The sequence below is a fragment of the Pteropus alecto genome, unplaced genomic scaffold (assembly GCF_000325575.1).
Source record: "Pteropus alecto unplaced genomic scaffold, ASM32557v1 scaffold94, whole genome shotgun sequence".
In the NCBI taxonomy this organism is placed as follows: Eukaryota; Metazoa; Chordata; class Mammalia; order Chiroptera; family Pteropodidae; genus Pteropus; species Pteropus alecto.
The window spans coordinates 2861194-2885016 of NW_006437736.1; the positions used below are offsets into that span (position 1 = coordinate 2861194).

General features: G+C 48.7%; 2 protein-coding genes across 3 annotated transcripts in view; one reads left to right on the forward strand and one right to left on the reverse strand.

Annotated features, from left to right (window-relative positions):
- The window catches only part of SYN3 (synapsin III), a 420224-nt gene that overhangs the window by 154160 nt on the left and 242241 nt on the right, over positions 1-23823 (forward strand). The window lies entirely within an intron of this gene.
- The window catches only part of TIMP3 (TIMP metallopeptidase inhibitor 3), a 55598-nt gene that overhangs the window by 9829 nt on the left and 21946 nt on the right, over positions 1-23823 (reverse strand). The window contains exon 2 of the mRNA XM_006914503.2: positions 3262-3344. Within this exon, the coding sequence (XP_006914565.1) occupies positions 3262-3344 (83 nt within the window). The remainder of the gene's footprint in view (positions 1-3261; positions 3345-23823) is intronic.

A 23823-nucleotide genomic window follows, 5' to 3' on the forward strand; every position in this document is an offset into this window, starting at 1 on the left:
CTTCCACTATTGTACCACAGCCCGGTGGCTCAGCTCCAGCTAATCTCCAAGTTTGGGTTTGTAATGAGCACCCTCAACATTCTAACACCCTCCTCCCCACCACACACCTGTGGGTCTCTGCACACTCAAGATGTGCCTGAGAGATGGTCCAGAGGCTGTGGAATTAGCATATGGGAGAGGGTCTGCCTTTCTTTCATCTGGGTGAGAAGTTTTTTTGGGGGGTTGGGGGGAACTCTGAGAATGAAGAGAGAGGTCAGTCTTGAATTCTCACGTTCTCGGAGTTCCTTTAGTCCTGCTCTAAAGGAGCCCTTGCTTACTCCATCTCGCTCTCTGGGGAGACGCTCTAATCCGCTAGAACAAAGCGCCCCAGGGACCTGTGCCAAAACTCTTGCAGGCTCGCCTCTCTCACCTCTCCCCCTTCCCTCCTACAAAGAGTTTTTTTGATACACCCTTTGCAGGACAGATGCAAGTCAAGAGCTACACTGCCACAGGACAAACTCACAAACTCAATCAAGCTAACCTCTTTTTAGTCCCTGAGGGAACAAGGTACAGATGGGGTGGGGGTAGTCCCCAAAGTGGGCAGGAATGATGCATGAGCCTGCTGCTCCACTGCTCTGTAATCTCTTTGTAGGCAAAGACTATCGTTTGGCTCTGGGTTGCCACTTTCTAGTTACGTGACCTTGACAATGTGTATCTGTTTCATAGGGTTATTGTGAGGATTGAGCCATGCAAAGGCTTAGCAGAATATAGCAAATGCTCAATAAATGTTACTTGTCCAGAATCTTCTAGTCATTATAAAAATATTATCTTTATAGCTGGAAGCACAGTGCTAAGCACAGATAGAGTGGGGACGAGGGGAGAGGGAAGGTGGTGGGGGCAGGGGTTGGGTGGTCTACTCCTATACCCTGCATCTTCTCTGATTAGCACACTGGTACCTGCAGACCAGCAGAATCCAGTGGCCTCCATGGATAGAAGGGCCATGACCAGTTCTATGGGTTATCTATTATTGGGCCGGTAGGAGGGATAAAAGGTAGGAGAGTTAATAAAAGGCATTAGAGATAGTGGATAATGATCAAAGTAAGATGGCAGGGAGATTTGGGGAGTCGTAAATAACACACAGGATTGAGAGGAATCCTGACGCCTCAGCTAGAGAACCAGATCTGTATTTAATTAAATGCACGACTCTGAGCAAGTCACTTCCCCTTTGAGCCTCTGTCAGAAGTAAAATGAGAAATTTTATTTCTAAGGTCCAGCACTCTGACTCCATGGACCTGGGTGAGATGGACAGCATCCTGGGAACGGGTGTGTGTGCTCTGAAGCTGATGGGTGAACAATGTTATTTGGCCTCTAAACACTCCCACCCTCCCCCAGTGGCTGGTACAGCACCAGTGAGGGGAAATAGGACATTGTGCCCACGGAAAGGGCCTCTGACCATCCTGGTGTCCAAGCCCTGGAGGAAGGAGGGCAGCTAGACAAACTTAGGAACCACTGCCTCCCAGTTCTCATCCTCAAAGCTCTCTGCTGAGCACAGAGTGTCTCAAAAGTGAAGGATTATTCCAGAACAGGCGGAAAATGTGCTTCCTAAACCTCTGCTTTTGTCTAATATACTTTGGCATTCACTCGCCAGCTGCCAGGGGTTGCACAGCGGGTTTTGGGGTTGTTTTGTGCTCTTATTGGTGCCCCCCTCTGCCTACTGTTCTCTACCCATGGCCATCTGAAGACATAAGCTGGTCCCATGACCAAGCTTGGGCAGCCAAGGGCAACGGGCCAGGGCTGACTCTGGACGTTACATAATCAGAAGGCTGTGGACATTTCCAAAACTGAATCCAAAGCAACAGGTTCTCCAAACTTAGGATATCTAACCTCAGGCCTCAGGATGCAGGAAGAGTGAGGCCTGCAGGTCGGCCTCTGGGATGGATGGGTACCAGTGGGCTGTGTCACTCCCTGCACTCATTCCCCGCCTGGCGTCAAGGCTTGTCTCCTCTAGGGAGTCCAGGTCAATGGGGTCTCACCCCCATTTTCGCATTAGATGGATAAGCATTCACCAAGTCCCTGTTGCATGACAGGTCCTGCCTAATTGCTGGGGATGCAAATATGAGCAATGAGTAAGGGGGCTGGGAGTTCACTTGGACCTGAGTGCACCCATCTCGGACTTCTGATGAGTCAGGCACCCATGTCTTCTCTCCCCACCTGACTGTAGTCCCTAAATGCAGGAACCCTATCTTGGAGTGGCCTCCCCAGCTCTTAGCACACAGCACTGCACATAGGGAGGTACTCACGAAGGTGGGGTGATGGACCAGCCGCCAAATTATTCAGAGTGAATCCCACACCCTCTGTGCTGAGGCAAACCTAAGTATTCCCTTCCGGCACCTAGAGCAGCTCCCACTTAGAAGTAACACGGCCAGTATCCCAGGGCACTTAGAACCCTGAAATGTCTGAGCCAGAGGGCTCTCAGGGGCACCAAGCCCAACCCCCACACTGTTAGATGGCAAAACCAAGGCCCAGGAAAGGGGGTGATTCCAATGTACGCAGCTCTTTAGGAGCAGGGCCAAGACCAGGAAGCAGGTTCTCTGGGTTTTGGATCTGATGCTCTTGTTTTCAAGCGGACTTCTCTGATGTGCTTCACAGTGGTAACATGCTCCAGACTATGTTTAGTATGTGAATGTGCTCAGTAAATGGTGCTAACTAGTAGAGATGCAAGATGACAATTAAAGCTGGGAAAACAGGCAACGAGGGTACAGTTCCTATCTCAGGGTGAGGTTTCTGTGATTAGCGCAAGTTCAGTGTAAAGATTCAAGGGCTAAGTTGCAACCTCAGTGGCTATACAAGACCTATAGGCATTGTGGAAACTCTAAAAGTCAGAGCTTGAAAGAGCCCACCAGACAACCTAGTCCAACTCCCTTGTTTTATATATGAGAAGACTGAGGCGAAGAGGGGCAGTGACTTGGCAAAGGTCTCAGAGCTACCAGGTAACAAGGTTGTCTACTGTCTGGTTCCAGAGCCCAGACTCTTAATAATTGCCTCCGAGGGACTCCACCTGTTCTGGCTATGGGATGAAGCAGCCACCATTCCCCCCACGTCCCTCCCATCCCTTGCTGCTGCCTCAGCAACATCCTCTCCAGCAGGGCGGAAGGGTTGGGGCTGGGGCTCAGACACTGAGCAAACACACACTTTGGTTCCAAACCACTGGCTAGGCCTCTTTGAGGGGGAAAAAACAACAAAAAACCAGAAACCCTCCTGGAACCGGCTGCTGTCACTCACCTTCATCTGCTTGATGGTGTAGACCAACGTGCCAAAGGGCCCTTCCTTCACCAGCTTCTTCCCCACCACTCTGGCCCGGATCACTGCAGAAAAAGGCAAGACAGAGACAGGGAGGAGGTTAGGGAGGCCTGAATTACATCAGAAACCACATCTTGGAGTGGATATCCGGCCCCCAGGGTGCCTAGCATGGCTTTCTCACCTTTGAGCCAACTAGAATAGATAACTGTGTTTATCAGAGGAAGAATTCAGATGAGAGACACTGGGGGTGGGGAGGGAAGAAGGGGAGGCAGTCATCATTCTAGTGATTACTCCAAATGTTCACAATTGCCAGCCCTGGAAATCTCTAAGCCGCATTCATCCCCGGCAGGTCTCTGGACTCTGTGGTTTCACCCTACTCTAAAATCTCCTTCACCTGTTAGAGCTTCTTGCTCTCCCTCCATTGCCCATGGTCTATCAGGCCTACTGTCTTTCTGCCAGAACCCCTTCCTGAGCCTCATTTGGTGCTCCTCCTTTGCGTGTATAAATTTACCATGTCCTGACACATCCGCAGAGTTATTATGCACCCCAGCCTCCCTTCATGCCCCAGTCAGTATTCTGATGGCAAAGGCTGTGGGACAGCCTCATTGAGGGTGTGGTGGAGGAGGGAGTGGTTGGGAGTGTGGCCCAGGAGCCAAGTGAACTGTTCCAATCCCAGCTCGGCTGTTTACAGCTGCTATGACAGTGGGCAAGTAACTTTGTTTCTGCGCTCCAATTTCCTCTTGTAATAAAACCAGGATAATAATGGCACCAACTACCTGAATTAAAAGAATTAGGCAAGATAATGCATGTGAAACTCTTGGCACTGTGTCTTGGACATAGTGTACATTATATAAATGCTAATATCATCATTATTATCACCACTGCCAAAAATGGAATGGGCTGACCACAGAAGGACTGTTACCAGAAAAACAGCTCCCACGGTATACCTACCTACTGTGTGCAATAGTACATATCACTTATTTATTTTCACAATCACCTGACAAGGACAATATTAGCATCTGCATTATACAAAATGACAGAGAAGTGAAGCCACTTCCTCCTTGTGAGCCTCAAGTTTCTCATCTGTAAAGAGGGCATAACTTCACCTATGTCAGGGAATTGGAATAAGGATTAAACGAAAGAGCCTATGAAATTTCTCACTACAGTGTCTGGGAGAAAGGAGTTTCTTAGTAAATATTAGTCGACTATGAATATAAAAATAATTAGACCCAGTGTGATGAAGGCTGGGAGAGAGGCATTGCTACACTGAGTGGGGACATAGAGAAGAGAGGGCTTGACTTTGAGATTACAGATAAGATGGAGTTATCTCTTTTTCACTTTTTGTGAAAAAGAAGCACTCAATAGCTATCTTCAGAGATATATAAAACCAGAGGACAGAATTCAGAAATTGCATAGAAATCACGTTCACTGGCTCAATCAAAGAAAAAGTCATCTACTAACAAGAAGCAGTAACAAAAGTGTGGGGAGGGGGAGCAGCCATAGGGGCAGAGAGTCTCCATCAAGGGGGTCTACATCCTGTCATGCTAAAACCTTGACCAGAATGGAATAGATTTTGCATGTATAGCCGACACACACACACACACACACACACACACACACACACATATACCCCCTGCCCTTTCTGGTCGCTCTGTTATCCTTCCCCATTTCTGCATGTCCCACCATGTTTCTCAATTCATTGACTTTAACCTCATAAAAAATTCTTTACTAGGAACCAAATTCCCCGATCCCAACTGGATTCTGTCCTGTTCCTTCCCAAGTGAGCTTGGATCCTACTTTCCCAGTCAGACATGAAGTCAGGACTCATCTGAATTAACAGCCCCTCCAGACCTTCTTGCCAGGATGGCAAACACGGAGCTTACTGGCAAAGTTAGCAATTTTGCTGAGACAGCTCAAATTGGGAGGAGGAGAGGGGCTGTTTCCAAGTCTGCTGTAAAAACGAGAGGTTGGCAAGATCCCAGGCTGGGCTCCCTCAAGATTCTGCCTGCACCTCTGTGTCTAACTTCATAGCAGCATCCTCGGCAGGAAGCCATCCTCCCAGAGGCCCAGGGACTATTTCCTCTCCGTTAACTCCCATAGGCAGGTTGTAACAGCTTAACTATTGGGCAGAACGTATATCTGCCAGGACTTTTCTATTGACTCTTCCTGAATTGATTTGGCTCCATCTTCTGCTGCTTTATTAACACAGAAGGTGAACAAGGGAATGAGTCTTTGCTTAGGGAGGAAAATAGCAAAAAAGTCCTTTAAATAGCAACATCTACCCTTTCCTGGCTCAAAAAAATGGCTTGACTTCATTTAGACATCACATGTCATAAGCAGACCTGTCCCATAAACCTAGGTTCTTCTGGAAACCTATGCACATACAGCGAGCCAATTCCTTCCTTCCCCTGAAATGGCCTGAGCTTGGAACCTTTTCATCTGAGAATAGTTGTGTGAAAAGCGTGAGTGTTTGTAGACAGGAAGTCACATCTGAGTTTGAGTTCCACTATCACCATGTGGCCTCAGGCAAAACCCCATGTCCCTGTAGTTCTTTCCTCCTAAATCTCTTTGATTGTCTTGGCCTAGTGCCCCTCCCGTGGCTAACAAGTGATGTACTTATTACTAGTGGAGCAGAAACATGGCATAGGTGGCATTGAAAAGCCTGGGCTCTGGAGCCTGACTACCTGGGTTCAAATCCCAGCACTGGCACTGTGTGACCTCAGGGAAGTTACAAAATCTCCCTGTGCCTTCATTTCCTAATCTCTAAAATGAAAACGATGATTACAGTACCTCGTAAAGTCGCCCTGAGGGTTAATTAACAAGTACTGAGAACAGTGGCCCAGCCGGGCCCCACGTGCCTTCTGTCACTGTTATTAATACTGCCACCACTATTGTGAGTTTTACCATTATTCGTCCCTCTTAGAGTATCTTTAGGTTTCTAACGTGCTCTATATGCTAAGGCCTAGGGGTTTGCCTTAGGATAGGAAGAAAAGGAAACGTATCAATATACTCTGGCCTTGCAGAATTTCAGAGAGAGATGGGGGAGCACACGTGAGCTGGTCAGAACAGAAGCGCCTGGGGCACCTACTTCATCACAGACATCTGTCCCATCTCATTGCCCACGTGTAACCCAAGGGCAGGCTACCAGGACCAAACGGGATCCCGTGGACATGGTCCAGAAAGCCTGAGGCCGAGATGGCCTGGCATAGAGGCCACACCGGTATCTTCCTTGCAAAAAACAAAACTGCGCTAAAATTAAATAACATTCTGCTCTCCTAAATAGATTCACAGAGTCCTTCCAAAGTAAAATTGCTGGCCAACCCCAAATCCGCCTATTTGGTCTTTGAATTAATATGTCTTTATTTGCTTCAGTTTCTCCTCTGCAATTCAAATGTGGGCTATTTTGTACTTTCCTTTTTGGCACTCGGGGGGCTTCCAAGGCATGTGCCGGCCTGGGGGCCACAGTGGACAGGGTGGGTATGGGCAGGTGGTGCTCCAAGTACAACAGGAGACAGTTTCCAAACTGGCAGCTGGCAGCATGTTGGGCCATTCCCGCCACCTTGATGTGGCGGCTAGAAGCCAGCTGTACAGATGGGCTGGCTGACACTGCTTCTCTTTATTCCTCTTCATGCTGGACAGTGGCCCACACTGTCTGCCCCATGCCCTCCAGCAGCCAAGCCAACATGGGTGTGAACTGGGTTCGTGTCTGAGAAATGGGGTTGGGTGCTGGTGAGGGTGACAACAAGAAATCGAAGTCCCCTTTCCTACCTCCACAGAGTGAGGTCTAGCAGGAAGACAGGGTTTAAAAGTCCATGGCTGGAGGGCTGATTGCCAAGGTACAGAGCACCAGTTGAAGAACAGGAAGGAGTACAGCCTGAATCTCAGTCTCGAAGCCTCCCATGCTCCTAAGAAGGGAATCTGGGCTTCCAGGGGCATTGTGCTCAAAAGGAAACAGAGTAAAGAGTATTTTAACTTAAAAGTAGGTAAGAAGAAACTGACAAAGTTATGTGTGCTTATGTCACTGGTCACATAGATCGGTAAATATTTGTGGGCCCTCTTAAACACATCATACACCTGAGGATTCAGATGTAAAGGTATATCGCTATAGGATTACCTTTCTTTAATAATTTTTGGGGGAGGGCTATTAAGAGCTTGCAAAAACAGAGAACAAGGCCATCTCTTCCAGAAAGATGATTGTGTGCTGCCTGCCCACACCTCCATCCATAGTAATGCAGCATGAGTTTTGAACAAAAACCAAGTCCAGTGGCAATCAGGATTCAGCTTCCAGCACAGCTTACTGGGGTGCCCACGTGTGCACATCTGCTGTTCATCTGCCTATTCAGAGAGGGACAAGACACTCGCAAGCTGGCCCCTGCCCCTCACCCTCTCTTTCCACCTCCCAGCCAACCATCTTCAATCAAATCCAGACTTTTCTACTCTGAACTCATGGTTGGACTTTGGCTGCTTGTTGGATCAAGGATTCCTTAACTGAATTAATGTAAACCAACTTTAGCCTGGATTCTGCCCATCTTGGCATCCTGTTGAGAGCAGTGCAGATCTTCTCCATGATGCAGGAGTAGATTCAGCCATCTAGTGGGTGAGATACTCCCACTGCCCCCTTCTTGTCTCTCCAAAGGCCCTGTAGAATGATGTTGCTGGTTCAAAGTATGGTTTTTAGGAAGACAGCCATGACAAATAAGGCACACCTGGACAGCAGGTAGAGTGAATTTCTCCAAAAGCTGAAGTCACCATTAGTGTCAACCCCGGGAAAAGGGGTGGTCCTTGTGACTGGACCCCAGCAGGTAGGATCTAGGTAGGCAGAAAAGCCTGGACCATAGGCTCGCTTGTCTTTTTAGGCTTAGACTTGGAGGGAGGAGGAGTCTTTAGTGTTAGAATGATCCCCACTCCCGTGGAAGCACACCAGAAACAAGGAAGGAAGGATGCCTGTAATCCAGCTTGTCTAATAATCGCTTGATGTTTATTTTCCAGTTGTCATCCTCACAGGATGGCAAGGAAATGGTCCTTTCTGAGGACAGAGTGCTCATGGCAAAGACAATAAGAGACCCCACAGCAAGGCAGGCCCATAACCCATCTGGCTCAGCCCACTGATCCTGTGCACCGTGCATTTCAGCCTGTCCGTGGAGGGCAGAGCTAGGCTCCCTTGCTCCTTCAGCGGCCCACCTGCTAATTAACCATCAGCTCCTTGCATTTCATTGCACCATATCAGGAAGTCTAGGGGAGAAGGAAGGAACTAGAACACGTTGGTAACAACAACTACCGCTTATTAAATCTCTCCTATGTGCCAGACCGTGCGTACATGACATCTCACTCCATCCTCACAGTAACCCTATGAGGTGGCTATTATTGTCCCCGTTTTCCAACTGTGGAAAAGAGCATCAGGTACCCTGAGGGCAGTTTCGTATCCCAAGAGAAAAATGAGTGGGACCTTCAGGAAAGTGGACTCCCTAAAAACCTTTCCATGAAATTCATACTGATTGCAAAATAGTTCATAATTTTTTTTACCTCCCCACCCCCACTCTCAGCTCTGCTAAGCATCAGAGAGGAGGAATGGTCTCTAGGAGGAAGGAACCCCTGATAAGCCCCCAGTGGCCCCCACATACCCTTGACTACCTCAATCTCTTTCTGTCTCTCACACACACACAACCCTCTGATTAGTAATAAGAATATACAAGTAATCATCATTAGAATATAAAAGAAGATCATCTGTTTAGCATACTATGCTCCCCGCCAAGGCTTTCATAGAAGGAAAAATACAAAAAAAACCTTAGAAACCACAAAACCCAGTGCTCCTAAGGTTTCTCACAACACTGGAGTCTGAGGTTAGCCTGATTAATTAGCTGAGACAATGTATATGTGAAACAGCACTTTGTAATGCTGACGCTAAACAGATGATATACACTGTCAGGCGGCTGCCTGTGATTTCTTGTAGATTCTGAAATGCGCCAATCAGGGGAAGATAGTAAGGGACCCGAGATGCAGCATTTCCTCATCCTCTAGATCTCTGGCATCCACTCCAATGATCCTTTTCAAGATCTTCCTCAGTTATCTGCTGCCTCTCTGGGGACACTTTGATCATGTCCGTGTTTAAGAAAAGAACCTTCGGAACTAAAGGTGAAGAACAGAAACCTGAGGGGCCTGTCCAACTGGATCCTTCTGGTCCCCAGCATGTGTGTCACCACAACCCTAAACCTCAGAGTCTCTCTACAAAAACTCAGAAGTTGAAAGTTCAGATTTTTTAAAAGCCCTAGAGAAGTGGCCATGATACACTAGAATGAACAGGCCCGGAGCACATGGGACCTGGATGAAGTACCTGTCCTGTCACTGTGTGACCTTGGGCAAGTCAATTCCTATCCCAGTTTATAAATTGGGGTGATGTTAACCAGCCCTGAAGAGTTCTTGGGATGACCTAAGTCCCCTCTCCCCCCACTCCTCCAACACAGTTCTTATCAAGATCAACCATAATATCCACAGCGCCGCATAGGGTCAGCGATATGTCTGTCACCCTCCTCTTACTTACATCCAGCCTGTGGCTTTCCTACCGTTCATACAACTGGCAGCTCCCACATTTTTGCAACCTGCAACCCAGATCTCCCATGACCTTAACTTATATATCCAAGAGACTACATCTCCTCCACGTTCCCAACTAGAAGTTTAATAAGGCATCTCAAATTGAACCCATCCCAAACTGAGCTCCTGAGAAAGGCCCTCCCCCACACCTGGACCCCCATTGCCTTCCCCACCTGAAGAAATTGGTAGCTGCTCCAGTCCGGCATCCCAGCCTCCTCATACTCCTCCATCATCCCAAACACACCTCAGGGCCTTCGCCCTTGCAGTCCCTTGCTGGAACATTCTTCCTTCAGTAGCCACATGGCTCCCTCCCTTACCTGTTGCAAATATCACCTGGTCTGGGGCTTTCCCTGATCCCCCTCTCCCCAGATTCCCTCCATCTCCTGGCTGGCCTTAGTGTAGTGCTCCATGGCACTCACCACCATCTGACATATTACACATACACTTGTTTGTCCATGGATTGGCTCTCCCCACTAGAATGTAAGCCTCGCAAGAGGGCAGGCTCTTTGTTTTACTGACTGCTGTAGCCTGAGCAACCAGAAGACATATGTATTTGCTGAATATGAAGCTAAAAGTGCCACACACAAAGGGTGATTTAAAAAAAAGAGAGAGACTGAAAATAACTCCCTGGGTAACTCTGGCAAATAATCAAGTCTTCCTGAGCCTTATTGAGCATTATCCCCTCCTGAGCCTTCCTAATCAGGAGGGGATAATGGCAGTTCTCGGTTCACAGGGTCAGATAAACATCTGTTCAGCAATCGTTTCTTGAGCATTGTGCTAGGCTCACAGGAACACAGAGATAAATGAGGACCGGAGGAACTCAGGAGCCAGAGTTTAGAAAGACAGGCAAGGAGACAGGTGAGTGACATTCAAGGATGGCGCACACGGAATTGTGAGCAAGAACAAAGGGCCAGATGGCACAAAGAGGAATGAAGCCTGTCCAAGGGGGAGGGGTGTCACGAGCTTCCTGGAGCTGACAGTGGATCTGGGCCTTAGTCCATCCTGGAGAAGAGACTCAGTTTGCTTTATCTGAATCCAGAGGAAGCAGAGGCCGGGACCAGACCTGGGGGAGGGGCTAAGGCAAGCAGCTGGGAATGAGGCAGAGTCCGCCAGGCTCTGAGCAAAGCCAGGGCAGACCCCGCCTTTCCAGGAAGATGGTCAGAGAGAACATGAGGGGTACCGGGGAGGGCAGCCTGTGTGAGGAAAGAATGCTCTTTAGAGAAGTCTCACAAATAGGCTCTTCCTACATCTTACCCTAGTCCCCTGAGGGCATTTCTCTCCTGTCAGTTTCAAAGGCCCTTTTTGTTGATGTCAAAGCCACAGCCAGACAGTTAAGATGCACTTCCAATCAAGATAGGGAGTCTCCAGTTCAAAGCCTGTCCTGACGAACTCTTTCCACTAAGTAAAAATATTAATCTTGGTTTTATTTAAGCAGGTTTTTTTGGCAAGAAATGAACCCCTGCAGCTAAAAATAAACCCAAATATACACACACTCAGAAAAATCTGGAGAGCTGCAAATCATTTCAACCCAAGTTTCCATCTCAGGGAAAGCTATTAAAACCGGGAGGATATTAAAACCACTTTCTGCACAGAGACTCCTATTTCTCAGTGCCTGCCTTGTGTTCTGGGGTCCCCCAGGCAAAGCTGTCCTGGGGATGCCCTGTGTGGGGCCTCCTGGCAAAGAGGGAAGAGGGGCTCCTAGTCCCCGCTCCCCACACTTCGTAAGCACCCTGGGTTTCTGCTTGAATAGCCCAGGAAACACGCAGGGGCCCTGCTGACGTCTGTTGTATATGAAAATGAACCGAAGGGGCCCAGAGAGGGGAGCAAAGGGAGCACAGGCCCAGAAAGGTCAAGTCGCCCGGAACCCTGAGATTACCCAAAAGGAACACAAGCAAAATATCTCCCCTCTGCTTTCATGTTTTAAGTGGTGATCTCGATTTTAAACTATTACAAGATAAAATTTAAGAGTGACCACCTAGGCATATGCCTAGACTTGAGATTAATGCATTTCATTTCTAATCTAACTGCTTTTAAAGTCATCCACCCTCGATTTCTTCCCGTGGCCACAGCCAACAGGGGAGGAAGAGATGGATGAAAGGCCTCAGGACTGCCTGCTTCCTGTACCTGGGGAGTGAGAACAGTCTTAGAAGGGAGATGGTATTTCTGTGATCTGGTTTCTAAGAGGCCAGTAAGGCGACTGCCCAAAGTGTCCACAAGTGTGATTGGAATCGCTAAGGCTTTTGCTCTGCAAAGGGCAGGGGCGGGAGGGAAGTTAACGCCAGGAGCACGGACAGTGGGAAAGGTTGTCTTCCTCTCACAGACCCCATCATCCTCCCAGAAACACATGGGAACAACAGCCCTACCCACATCCCCACCCAAACCTCCCTTGGTTTCATGGCACCTAGAGGATTATTCTGAAATGCTCAGCAATGTTTTGGATACCTTCTCCATGTCACGTCCTACCACGCCAAAACCTCCAGCGCCCCCACTACGCTGACTTGTCTTGTGATGGCCCTTGTCTCAGTGAGGATGACTTGTTCTCCAGGCATATGCCCACATGTCTATCTTCCTGGGAGACCCACCCAGCTGAAATGCCACCTCCTCCGGGAAGCCTTCTGCCTGCTGCAGGCCACACTAGTCCCTCCTGCCTTCTGCTCAGCTTCCTTTATTCGTGCACATTTTTTTTGCTTAATGATCAGTTCCTTGTCACTCACTGGCCTGAGTGACTAGGTGGAAGGGACTGTGTCTAAGATTCCAGCACCTGGCACAGTGCCTAGAATGTGGCAGGGGTTCCCAAAACGTTTGCTGAAGGAAGGAAGGAAGGAAGGAAGGAAGGAAGGAAGGAAGGGAGGGAGGGAGGGAAGGAGAAAGGAAGCTACAGGAGGAAATCGAAGGTAATACGATAAAGGAAGACAGAGACAGTTTCACGTTTAGGCTCTTGGAGTCTTAGTTCCTAAGAGAAGAAGAGAGAGGCAGGTAACAGTGTGGTCTGAGAAGCTGAAATGGGACCCCAACCCCCAAATACTAGAGAGTCGCATCCAAAGAGAGGAGAGTCATAGGGCGCTGTTACAGGAGGCCCCAGTTAACGTGTCCCTTTGGAAGGACGGTACCCAGACTCCACCCACGGAGGAGAAACCCAAGGCGCAGCATTGTGAAGGAGGTCAGTGGTATCCAAGCATCATGGATACTTGGAAGAATTATGTCACTCACTCATTCACTATTCATTCAGAAGCATTCAAGTGACTACATGCCTCAGATCCTATGCTATCTATGTCTTGGAAATTGAGCTGTCAGGAGGCAGTCAAGGTCTCTACCTTCAAGAAGCTTATTTCTACCTTCTGAGACAAGAAGACAGACAGGTGGTAATAGTCCAGAGAGTCACAGGAGCATGCAGTAGACACATCCAGCCAAGCTTGGCACTTTCTGTGCTCTGGGCGTTAACATTCCCATCCTGGCCACTCATTGCAGAGCAAAAGCTTCAGTGATTCCAATCACACTTGGTGGACACTTTGGGCAGTCGCCTTACTGGCCTCTTAGAACCCAGATCACAGAAACACCATCTCCTTTCTAAAACAGTCCTCACTCCCCAGGTAGGTCAGTCCTGAATCCAGCCCGGCTGGTGCCATGGCCATGTGGTGCTGGGAAAAGACGTCCTGCCAAAGCCAGGATCTGAGAAATCTCCACAGCTCAGCCAAATGAAAGAGAACGAAACAGCCTTCAGGTAGAGGAGGGCGCAGAGGCAAAGGCCTGGAGGTTGGAGAGGCTACCCCCACCCCCATTAGAGTGACAGAAAGCACAGTGTGTGACAAGGGGCAGAGGATGGTGGAAGCCAAGAGGTAGGGAAGGGTGCCCAGCTTTGTAAGTTGGTCTTGCTCTAACACGTGACAGTGTCATTTCTCAGGTGAGTTTCCACTCTCTGAGGGCAGTGCCCAAATGGGTAGGTCTCCAAAGCCTCAAGAAAACCCTAGAAACAAATCCAGGCTTTGCCTGCCCCACTTTGCATCAGGCCCACTTCACTGCATGTCCCGTTTCAGATTTTCAAGGTTAATGTTTAACGAATGCCTGTCCCCTACACACACTGGCCCCCGCCACACACATGCTCTCTCCTCTCAGGCCCCTTAACCTTTTTAGAGTGATTTTGCCTTGGGTGTTTGGCTGGCTCATCTCCAGTGTGTCCCAGAGTCCAGGGTGCACGCCAACCTCTAGAAAGTTCTATCCCACCCAGGCTTCAGAGATGCCGACCTGCTCATAGTCATGCAGGCACACAGGCGACGGATGCTCAGAACAACCCCCTCCCCGAGTGCTCCAGCCCTCCCCAGGGGCCCATGGGAAACTTCATCCCACACAAGAAGCCACCAGAATAGCAGCCTGGTCTTCAACCATGGCCCCTTTGAAGCAGTGCCCAGAAAAATACCGGGCCGACGAATGGTTCTCAGAACTCCGAGCTTTCAGGTCAGGTCATTTTGTGAGACCAGAACAGCTGGCAACATCTCAGGAGCTGTCTATAGTATTTTATTTTTCTGCTAATTGGGGTTTTGTTTGCTAAAAGAGCAGAGGGACTCCAGGCCAGGCCGAGGGGCCAGACCACAGTTAAGCCCAGGGACCTCCCCCATTGGCATGCTAGACCTGCGATGCATCTTTGCAGACAGACAGTGAATCTGGTCCCAGAATGCTCTGGGATGGGCAAGAGACTTTGTTGTGTTTTGAACAAGCAGCATCGTCCTCTCTCTGCTCTGTCTGGGGATTATACGGAGCAGATGCCAAGAAGCCCCTGGAACGTTTAGATCTCACTCTTTGGGTAGCTTTTAAAATAGTCAAGGTTTCTCCCTCCTCTCTTTAACTTCCTAACTTTGGCCGGAAAGATTGTGGATACAGCTCGGAGGGTCTCACTGAAAACAGGTGCTCCCCTGCCCAGGCTCACTCAGAACCCCCCACCAGCTCACAACCAGGCACTCAGGGAGTGGGCACTCAGGCAGAACCAAGTATGAGGATAAACAAGGCCAGATATAGATCTTCAAGCCTCAAGACAGTTATCAGGGATAGCTAACGCTGAGGGTGTGGAGGAATGTCTGAAGATAAGATCCAAGTGCCTTTTAAGGAGGCCAACCACTGTTTTAAAATAATAAATAAGTAAAGAATGCTAACTGCTGCCCTCTTTGGTCAAAGTGGGTAATGGCAGAATTGGAAAGCCAATCCAGGGCAATTCTGAATTGTTCCTGACTGAGGTGTGATGGGGAGATGGTGTCAGTGATAAAGAAGGAAAAGACCACCTACCCCTTGAACACCTTCTTCACACAGTCCGCAGTGCCTGAGCCTCTTGTTCATTCAATAACTATTTTTTGAGTGGCTACTACATACCAGGCACTGTGTGGGGTGGCGGACATACAGTGAACAAAACAGACACACCTTACATATAGTATATCTAATCCTTAAAACTACCTTACAGGATATGGAGCATTACTTCCATTGAATAGATAAAAAAAAAGAAGACTGGGAGGTAGATAAGAAACTTGCCAGAGGCCACACGGTTGGGAATTAAATCCACACATGCCTGGGAACAAAGCTCATCTTTCTTCCACTGGACATTTCACAAATCTGAAACAATCTGCCAACAAGTCAAATGCATCGGAAATGCAGAGAAAAGGAAAATCCCAAAGGCAGAATTATCAGAGAGGGATAATGAAGTGGGGTTAACTCCCAGAACTGAGAAGTCCAGTAATCAGCCTTAAAGCTCCATGGTTTCGGGGCAGGGATCACAGGTCTCAGGACCAAGGAGAGTGGCAAGGGGGAAATAAGTAAACTTTTCTGGACACCTGATGGGCAGCCCTGGTCCAGCTCTGCGCAGGGCCTTTGTACATGCCATTCTCTTCGCATGGAACTCTCTGCTGCTCCCCTTTACCTAGAACTCCTATTCTTCCTTCACATTTCAATTCAAAGGGCGCTTCCTCAGAGGGAGCCTTCCCTGACTACCTGCCCCCCATCAGACTAGAACAGGACTACTGTTATATATTCTCATAGTCCCGTTTGTATGTATATCTTTGTACGTTCATTTAAATACTATCTTATCACACACACACACACACACACACACACACACACACACATGCAAAATCGTTCTGGGATCATGTCTTGTTTTGCTCACCATTCTATCTACAACATCTCACACAGTGCCTGGAACATAGTAGGTGCTCAGTAAATAGTTGCTGGGTGAAAGAAAAAATCTTTTCCAACTCGGCATCTATTGATTGCTTCCTGAGAGTCTCCCAGTCTGTCTTCCTCTACTGTACAGCTGTTTCAGCTGATACATCTAGATGCAACTTTCCAAGGCCAATGCCACTGCCATGAGCTGACCAGAAAAATGTGTGGGGTTTTGCTCATGGAAAGAAAAGAGGGGAATATTCTGGGCAGTGGGAACAGCACGAGCAAGGGCACAGTGGTCACATTTAGCCTGGAGTGTCAGAAGTCACATGGTTGAGGGACCAGGAAGACTCTGGCTGGAGAGAAGCAGAGAAGGCCCATTAGCTCATTTTAACCCAAGCAAACGTCAGGCTCTCTGGTGATAGAATCCTGAATGGGGGACTTCTCGGGACTGTCCCACAATCTGGATCTATACGCAATGGCACTGCTTCTCTGCCCAGGAACTTCAGCCCCTGAGACCCCCACCTAGACCTGTCCTGATAACCTTACACAGGCTGTGTTCAGTCTCATGCATGTCTCGAATAGACTTCTGAACCCAGCCCACCAACTCTTCCAAGCAGGGCTAGACATACAAGTTCTTTAAGCCTCAGTTTCCTCATTCTGAAGAAAGGTGAATAGCATATTTGTAAGGATGGAAAATAATAAAGATAGAAACCACCTGACACAATTTTCCCAAAATAGCCCCAAACCCCCTCTTCCCCACGCCCCCAATACCCTGCCCAGTCACTTCCCAAAACACAGGCTGGTTCCCTCCCAACAGAGTTGTCTGTGGACCAAATGGGACCACTGAGTGTTAGGAACATGGATAACCCTGCAGGCCATTCCCATATCTCATGTATATCTCATGTGGGTCCCTATCCAGCTGCCAAGAGGCCCCCTGCACCAGACCAGACCTGAGGAGTCATGTTTTCTGGTCCTGTAGACCACCCAGAGAGCACCTCTCCCGACACAGCATCTGTCTGACTGCACTCTCTTAAGGAGGGCTGGCCCTATCTATACACAGTCCACGTGCTTGACCACAGCCAGCCCTGTGCGGATGCTGGACACTGTCTAGGCGAATTCCCACGCCACAGAGCATCCACAGCTTAAGCAACTTCCCCCCATCACCTCAGCCGTATATCTGAAGGCCAGCAGAGCTTCAAAGAGTGACCGCATGTGGCCCAGAGCTTCTTACTCCACCTGTCCAGGGGAAGCTCATAGTGAAAGGTGGGCTGAGATTGGCCCTGAAACACATCCAGCCAGTGCTTGTGGACGTTTCCGACTGGAATAACTCAGAGCAACCAGGGACACGTTTTCCTTGATGTGCTGATGCTCTCGAAGAATAAGTAACGAGAGTATCAGAGATGGACACATTTGGCCAGACACTGCCACAGAAAGCAGGAGAATGATCACTGGGGGCAGCGCCCAAATTTCTCTATTGATAAGAATACTGTTGTCATTGATTATAATGCTAATTATGATACTATCAATAATATCAAGTACTATCATCTATCAAGCACTTACTATGCAAATTTGGTGCTTAACATGGATTATCCCATTTGAGCCTCACTAGGGCCCTACCAAGTAAGTGTTGTCATTAGCCCCATCTTCGAGAAAGTGAGGCTTCTAGAGACTTTCTAAGTGACTTTTCCAAGATCATCTAACTAGGAAGTGGTGGATGCAGCATGACAGTCCAGGCAGCCTGACCCTGGAGCTGCTGCTTTCCACCACTGGGTCATACCTCCCTCCCAGAAGCACATTTTGACTTCACTGCAGTGAGACGGGCACATTCCTTAGGCCACAGAGTCTAGGTTGGGTGGAATCTTCACGGTCACTCAATGTAACTTCCTCTGAATTTCTTCGACAGTCCCATGCCAGGGTTAATTTGGCAAGTATGCAAATATCTCCGACCTAGGTCAGCCTGTTCCATGTTGAGTCATTTTGTGACTGTATTGAAATTCTTTATACTGCCTTCTGTGGCCTTCCCCCAACTAGCTGACATCTTAGGCTTACACAAAACAAGATAGTTGAAGACCATGGTCATGTTTCCTAAACTGTCTCCAGAATAAATATTTTCATAGATTTTGGTGGCCCTCCCCCACCTGTGAACATGGTTCCAAGTCCCCTCATCGTCTCTGTCTCATTTGCGGCCTCTAGCGCTCTAATTGTATCGGTGGGGAATGAATGCTGATTTCCCAGGAGTTGCTGCTCAGTGCACAAAGCTGAGAGAGCCTTCAACTGCCCCATTCTTTACTTACCCCAGTCTCAGACTCCGCCACCATCCATCAAAAATCTCTAGTGTTTTCAAGACAGATTCTGTCTCTCAGCTTTGACATAATTTCATAAATAACTCTACCTACTCTACTAAATGACTGGACTTATTTTGGGTGTGGAAGTAAAGGAATTGGGGGCAGGTGGAGAGGAAGTATTATTACATAGAAAGTATTGATCAGTAGGAAGAACCCTGGGGCCACGAATTGGGAGCTGGATTCTCTTTTCGGTTCTCCCATTCATTTGCTATGTGAATTTGACAAATCACTTCTCCCTAGTTTTTCTTATTGTGAAAAATGAAGAGATTGGACTGGATGTGGTATAGGGTCCCTTACACCTAAGGGTCTAAGGTGATTTTACCATCACTTTATATTCCTACTTCATGCATTTCCCTGGGTTCTACATTCTCTTTCGGTAATGGTCCAGGATGCTATGCTCTCCCTGTTCACTGGGTCTACACTGACATCTCTGAAAAGCTGATCAAACTTGAGTAAGTAATTAGGATACTTCAGGTGCCTCCTCTAGACTTTTCTTAAAAGTCTTTCTTGGCTGCTCGGTATACAAAGTTGATGATTTGAAGTTGCTAACTTGGGGACAGCAGCAAGTACGGAATTGGCTCCCAAGTCACCATGCCACCTGGTCCATCAACTCCGCAATCTGTTTTCTTTATAAGCCACTATCTCTTTTTTTTCCTTTGCATAAACACCCTATTCTTCAGGCTGGCAGTCCATCAAAGAGTTGATTTCCAAAAATGAAAGCAAGTGTGGGATAATTTCAGTGATTAAAGTACATTATGGAAACACTGGTAGGGTCAGGTGGATCTTGACATTCATGCCAGGTGAGGTCTTCTGCTCTGCATGTCCCCGTATCTACCTGCAGAAGAATTCTAAAGAGCATGGAGAAAAGGGCTTCTGCATTTAATCTCCTAGTCGTATATTAATCCAAGGTAATAAAAATGCTTCCAGGACAGTATCTCCGGGGAAATATGCTCTAATGACATCACATGTACCAAGTGGGGATATGCCATATCCTTGAAGATAAAATTCAGCCACCCTTGTCCTGATGATTTATTTTAACAGTAGCTATGACAGGGATCTGACAGAGTTGTAGATTCTCCAGCCTACTCTCATATTAACTTTAAACAACTCATCTCTCCTCTGGGTCCCTCCAATTCTCCTGTAGAGTGGGATAGGGACCCACCCTTCCTATCCTCTCTGGATGGCTTATCTCAAACGCTCCTTGAGCTCCTCAGAGAAAACTGTTCTTAAAACAAGAAGGACTTTTTTTTTCTCTTCTACCCAACCTCAGGCCCCAAACCCCCCTGAAAGGCATACATTAAGGCATAAAGGCCAAGCTGCCACCTTGATCCCAACTTCAACCTCAGTCCAACCTCAGTCAAGCTGCATTCCAGCCTAGGAGATTTCTATTTTTGAAACAGAAGAAATATTCAATATTCTTCACTCTGTCAATATTTTTACCTTCCTCTCCCTCCTTCTCCCTCCTGCCCCCATGACCCTGGCTGAAAAAAAAAATTTTTTTTTAAGTCCAAACAAAAACAAAACCAGGTCTAGGCCGAGGCCAGCAGATCGTGATGTTCTTGGCAGATTTTGCTACGTGCCAGCAAAGACCGTCAGCAAGATCTACAGGAAACACCTTGCAGAATCCATTGGGAGAAGCAGAGGCTGCGGGGAAGTGCAAGGCAGATACACTCTGGGTCCGTGTGACTGGCTCTTGAGGTCGGGGTACAGGAAATGGCTGCGGGACTCCAGGCCTCGGGAGGGCGAGCGCACAGCTGTGTGGGGGCCCTGCAGATCTCTCTGGTGTTTTCCACCAGGAATTCCTTTCATTGCATATCTGTTCCCAACTGCCTGTGCATGATCTGTGCTGAGGGGACCCAATAAGAACTGTCAAAGGCATAAAGGTCAAAGACCCTTCCCAACAATCTTCTGTGCCAGGCTTTAGCAAAGCCACATTTTCTGTGAAAGAGGGACACAGTACAGTGATCAAGAATGTGAGGACTTGGGCACCAAAGAACCTGGGGTTGAATCCCCACTCCGACTTCTACAAGCTGTAGACTCTCAGGCAACTCATTTAACCCCTCTTAGCCTTGAAAATGGAGGTGCAGAGTCTTCCCTGCCTCAAAAGGCAGTTTTGAGAACAAAGCGAGACACTGGACAGAAGGAACTTAGCACGGTGCCCGGCTAAGTACCCTCTCAATATACAGTGGTGATGATGACTATTTCACAAGAGGTCCCCTTGCCCAGGGCAGGGAAGAGGGTAGAGGGCAGCAGGAGAAAAAAATGAAGCAGTTCCAAGAAAACAGGAAATAAAAAAAGCAAAGTCTTTGCTGGGACCCATATGGGGCATTGCGAGCTCACAGCCCGGCTGCCAACCCTCCCCTTGTGAAGTGTCGGCCGCCCCACTTACTCTTGTTCAGGGCATTGCAATTTCAGGTCAGGTCGAAGTGAGGGACATTAACTGGTATGAGTCCAAGTGGAGCGAACACCCAGAGCAGTGCAACAGAGAGAGGAAGCATTGCTAGACATGCTCATGAATAATTAAGCCCTTCAAGGTCACATCTTGGTCCCTTTCTACCCAGGGACAAGGGGGAGTTTGAATGAGCCCAAAATGACCCATCGGAGTATGTAGGTCCACCCCCCCCACCCCCGCCCAATCTTTCCTTGCGGAAAAGCCATGGGTGTGGGAAGCCAGCGCTGATGTGCAAAGTGAGGACTGAGAGCCATGGAGTTGGCAGGGCTGCCCGGGCCAGGGTCAGCAGCCAGAGCCCAGCATTGTTCTGGCCGGAGGAGGGAACAGCCAGAAGCCAGCATTTGGTGGGGGGGCCATGGCAGAGTGAAGGCCAGATGCAGTCTAATTAGGGTCTGATGGAAACCAGGGCCGTTTTTCACAAAACGGGAGGTGGGCAGCCTGCTAAGGAGGGCAATGCTGGCTAGTTGGAGCGTCTAGCACCCATCCGTCCCCAGGTCAAGCAGCACGCCTACCCATGGGTGCAAATGAAATGCCGAGGGCACCTCCCCCCGCAACCTCTTGGCCTCTGCTCTGATGAAGTGCCATTTCGGAGCCAGATAGGCAAAGGGCACATGTTTCTTGCTCCATCTGCCGTTTCGTAATAATTATGGGTATTCTATCAGCACTACCAGAAACAGTGAGCTGGGGCGATTTGAACCACCAGGCACGATCAGGAAAGGAAGATTCAGATCAAAGAAGGTACCAGTTTTAATGCTTAACTCAACTCATGCCTCTCTGGCTTGGGACCGAAGTCAGCAGTGGTGGAGGGGCCTGCCGAGCTGAATTTAGTGGTTCCTTTTTTACCGCTGCCCCCTCTTCTTCAGTGGTAGCATATTCTGGCAGGCAGAAAGGGTGCCAGTTTCAGCTGGTCCCTTGTACCAAGTTCAAGTCCACTATAAGGAGCAAGCCAGTAGTCTCCTTTCATCCATAAGGGTATCTCTGGGGCGATGAGGGCGTAAGGACCGATTTACCTCAGAGACCCTTGTTTTTGTCCTTCCCTTCCCCATCATGGGAACCCCCAATAAGATAGAAGAGTGTGAGTTTCCTTACGTGGCTGTCTCCCCCTGGCTTGGCCAGCGGACTCAGCCTCAGTACCACTCTCCTCTGCTGACCCCAGCATTGAATCTGGGAAGGCTCAATGCAGTGTGCTGACGAGCCAAACACATGGAAACAATGCACACAGGAGGGCAACATGCTCTGTCTCCCAGGGCCAGCCTGGCAGTAGGTAGACAAGAATTCCCGGCTGAGTCAGGAAACCTTGGTTCCAGCCACCTGGACCACTAACTCATGGGGTAGCCTTCGGCAAGTCACTTCCCATCCCTGGGCCTGTCCTGTCTCCCCCACTAGGAAGCAAGGAGATTGACTGAAGGCCCTTGAAAGTCTACACATCCGTATGGCCCTGGCTGGGGACTAGAAAGCTCATCTTGTTGGAGAGGGAAGCTTCTTTGACCTTCCTGGGTGCTCACCACTTGACAGTTGGCTGGATTGCTGACCTCCTTCTGAGGTTAACCCAACAGCCGACAGATGGCAGAATCTCCCAGAGGCTCTGTCTCTCAAAGATCTGCTGCTTCACATCAACATAAAAGAATGCTGTCCTGAGAGGCCGTCTGCTCCTAAGTGGCCCTGGAAGAACATTCCTTCTTGAGTTTCTCCCAATCTAGGCTGGAGCATAGAAGCTAAGTTGGAATCCAGCATTGCTACTCACTAGCTGGGTAAACTGGGGCCAAGATACTTCACCTGTCTGAGCCTCAACTTCCTCATCCATCAAAAGGCATTTGTTCATGAAAGAGATCTCTACACTCTTGGTGCTAAATAATGAGGGAAGAGGCAGACAAAACAGTAAACAAATACCCCATGTGATGTCAGGGGATAGAGAATGGTGGTGCTGTGTGGTGGTTTTTAAAGATTAGGTAGGCAGAGAAGGTGACGTTCAAGTTTAAAACCTTCCTGATGAAAAGGAGCCAGCCAATGAAAATCTGGGGACAAGTGTTCCAGGGAGAGGAGACAGCAGGTTCAAAGGCTACGAGACAGGACAGACTTGGAGCCTGGAGCATTCGAGGAACAGCTAGAAGTCTAATGTGGCTGTAGCAAGGTGGGGGGTGGGGGGAGGAGGGAGACAGAGGCCAGATCCCACAGAGCCTTCTAGAATTTATTAAGTTGGGAGCCACAGGAAGCCTTAGAGGAGGGCATTGCCAAGGTCTGAATGACATTTGGGAAAGGTCGCTCTGGCTGCTTTTTTGGAGAATGGATGGGAGGGGGGCTAGAGCAAAAGCAAGGGCATTAGTGATAGTCAGAACCACTCCTTCCCTGCCTACCTCCCAGGGTCACTGTAAGGTTCCCATGAGATTCATGCTGACACCTAGAAAAGCCCAGAGGCACGGGAGGAGGCATGTATCCTCGCATGTTTTAAAACCACTTTTACAAGTAGGAGCTTGCAGGGTCTGGCACCAGCTATTTGGAACTGTGTCCCTGTATGGATTTCAAGGAAACAGGGTTGGGTGGCAGGTTCTGCCCTGCCTGAGCTATGCAGCTGTCCAGGCCCAGATGAATTCACATACTTAAACCTGGAACTTTGCTCTCGGCCACGCCTGGCTTTGCCTGGCTTTGCTTTTGCTGCTGGTGCCGGACAGGGGTAAGCTAACACCCAGCAATTTGGAGAAGCTGATACTCCATGCAGACTCACTTGCTGGATTCCTGGTCTCACTTTTCAGGACTGGGAAGGAAAGAACAGGAGAGCTGGAGATTTGTGCAATTAGGGATTTTTTATTTCAGAGTAGCCCCTTGTAACAATCGTGATCAGCCCCGAGGGAACACAACCCAGGGCTCAGAGCAGCAGGACTTGAAGGTATCATGGCTTCCAGCTCTCTGCCTTCTGCTGGAGTTTGGGGGCACTGGCCTGGAAGCCAGAGGTCTGGGTTCAAATTCCATCTCTGACTCTGGATTTCCTCAAGTGGAATTAGGAGAGGGACAGCAGCGGCA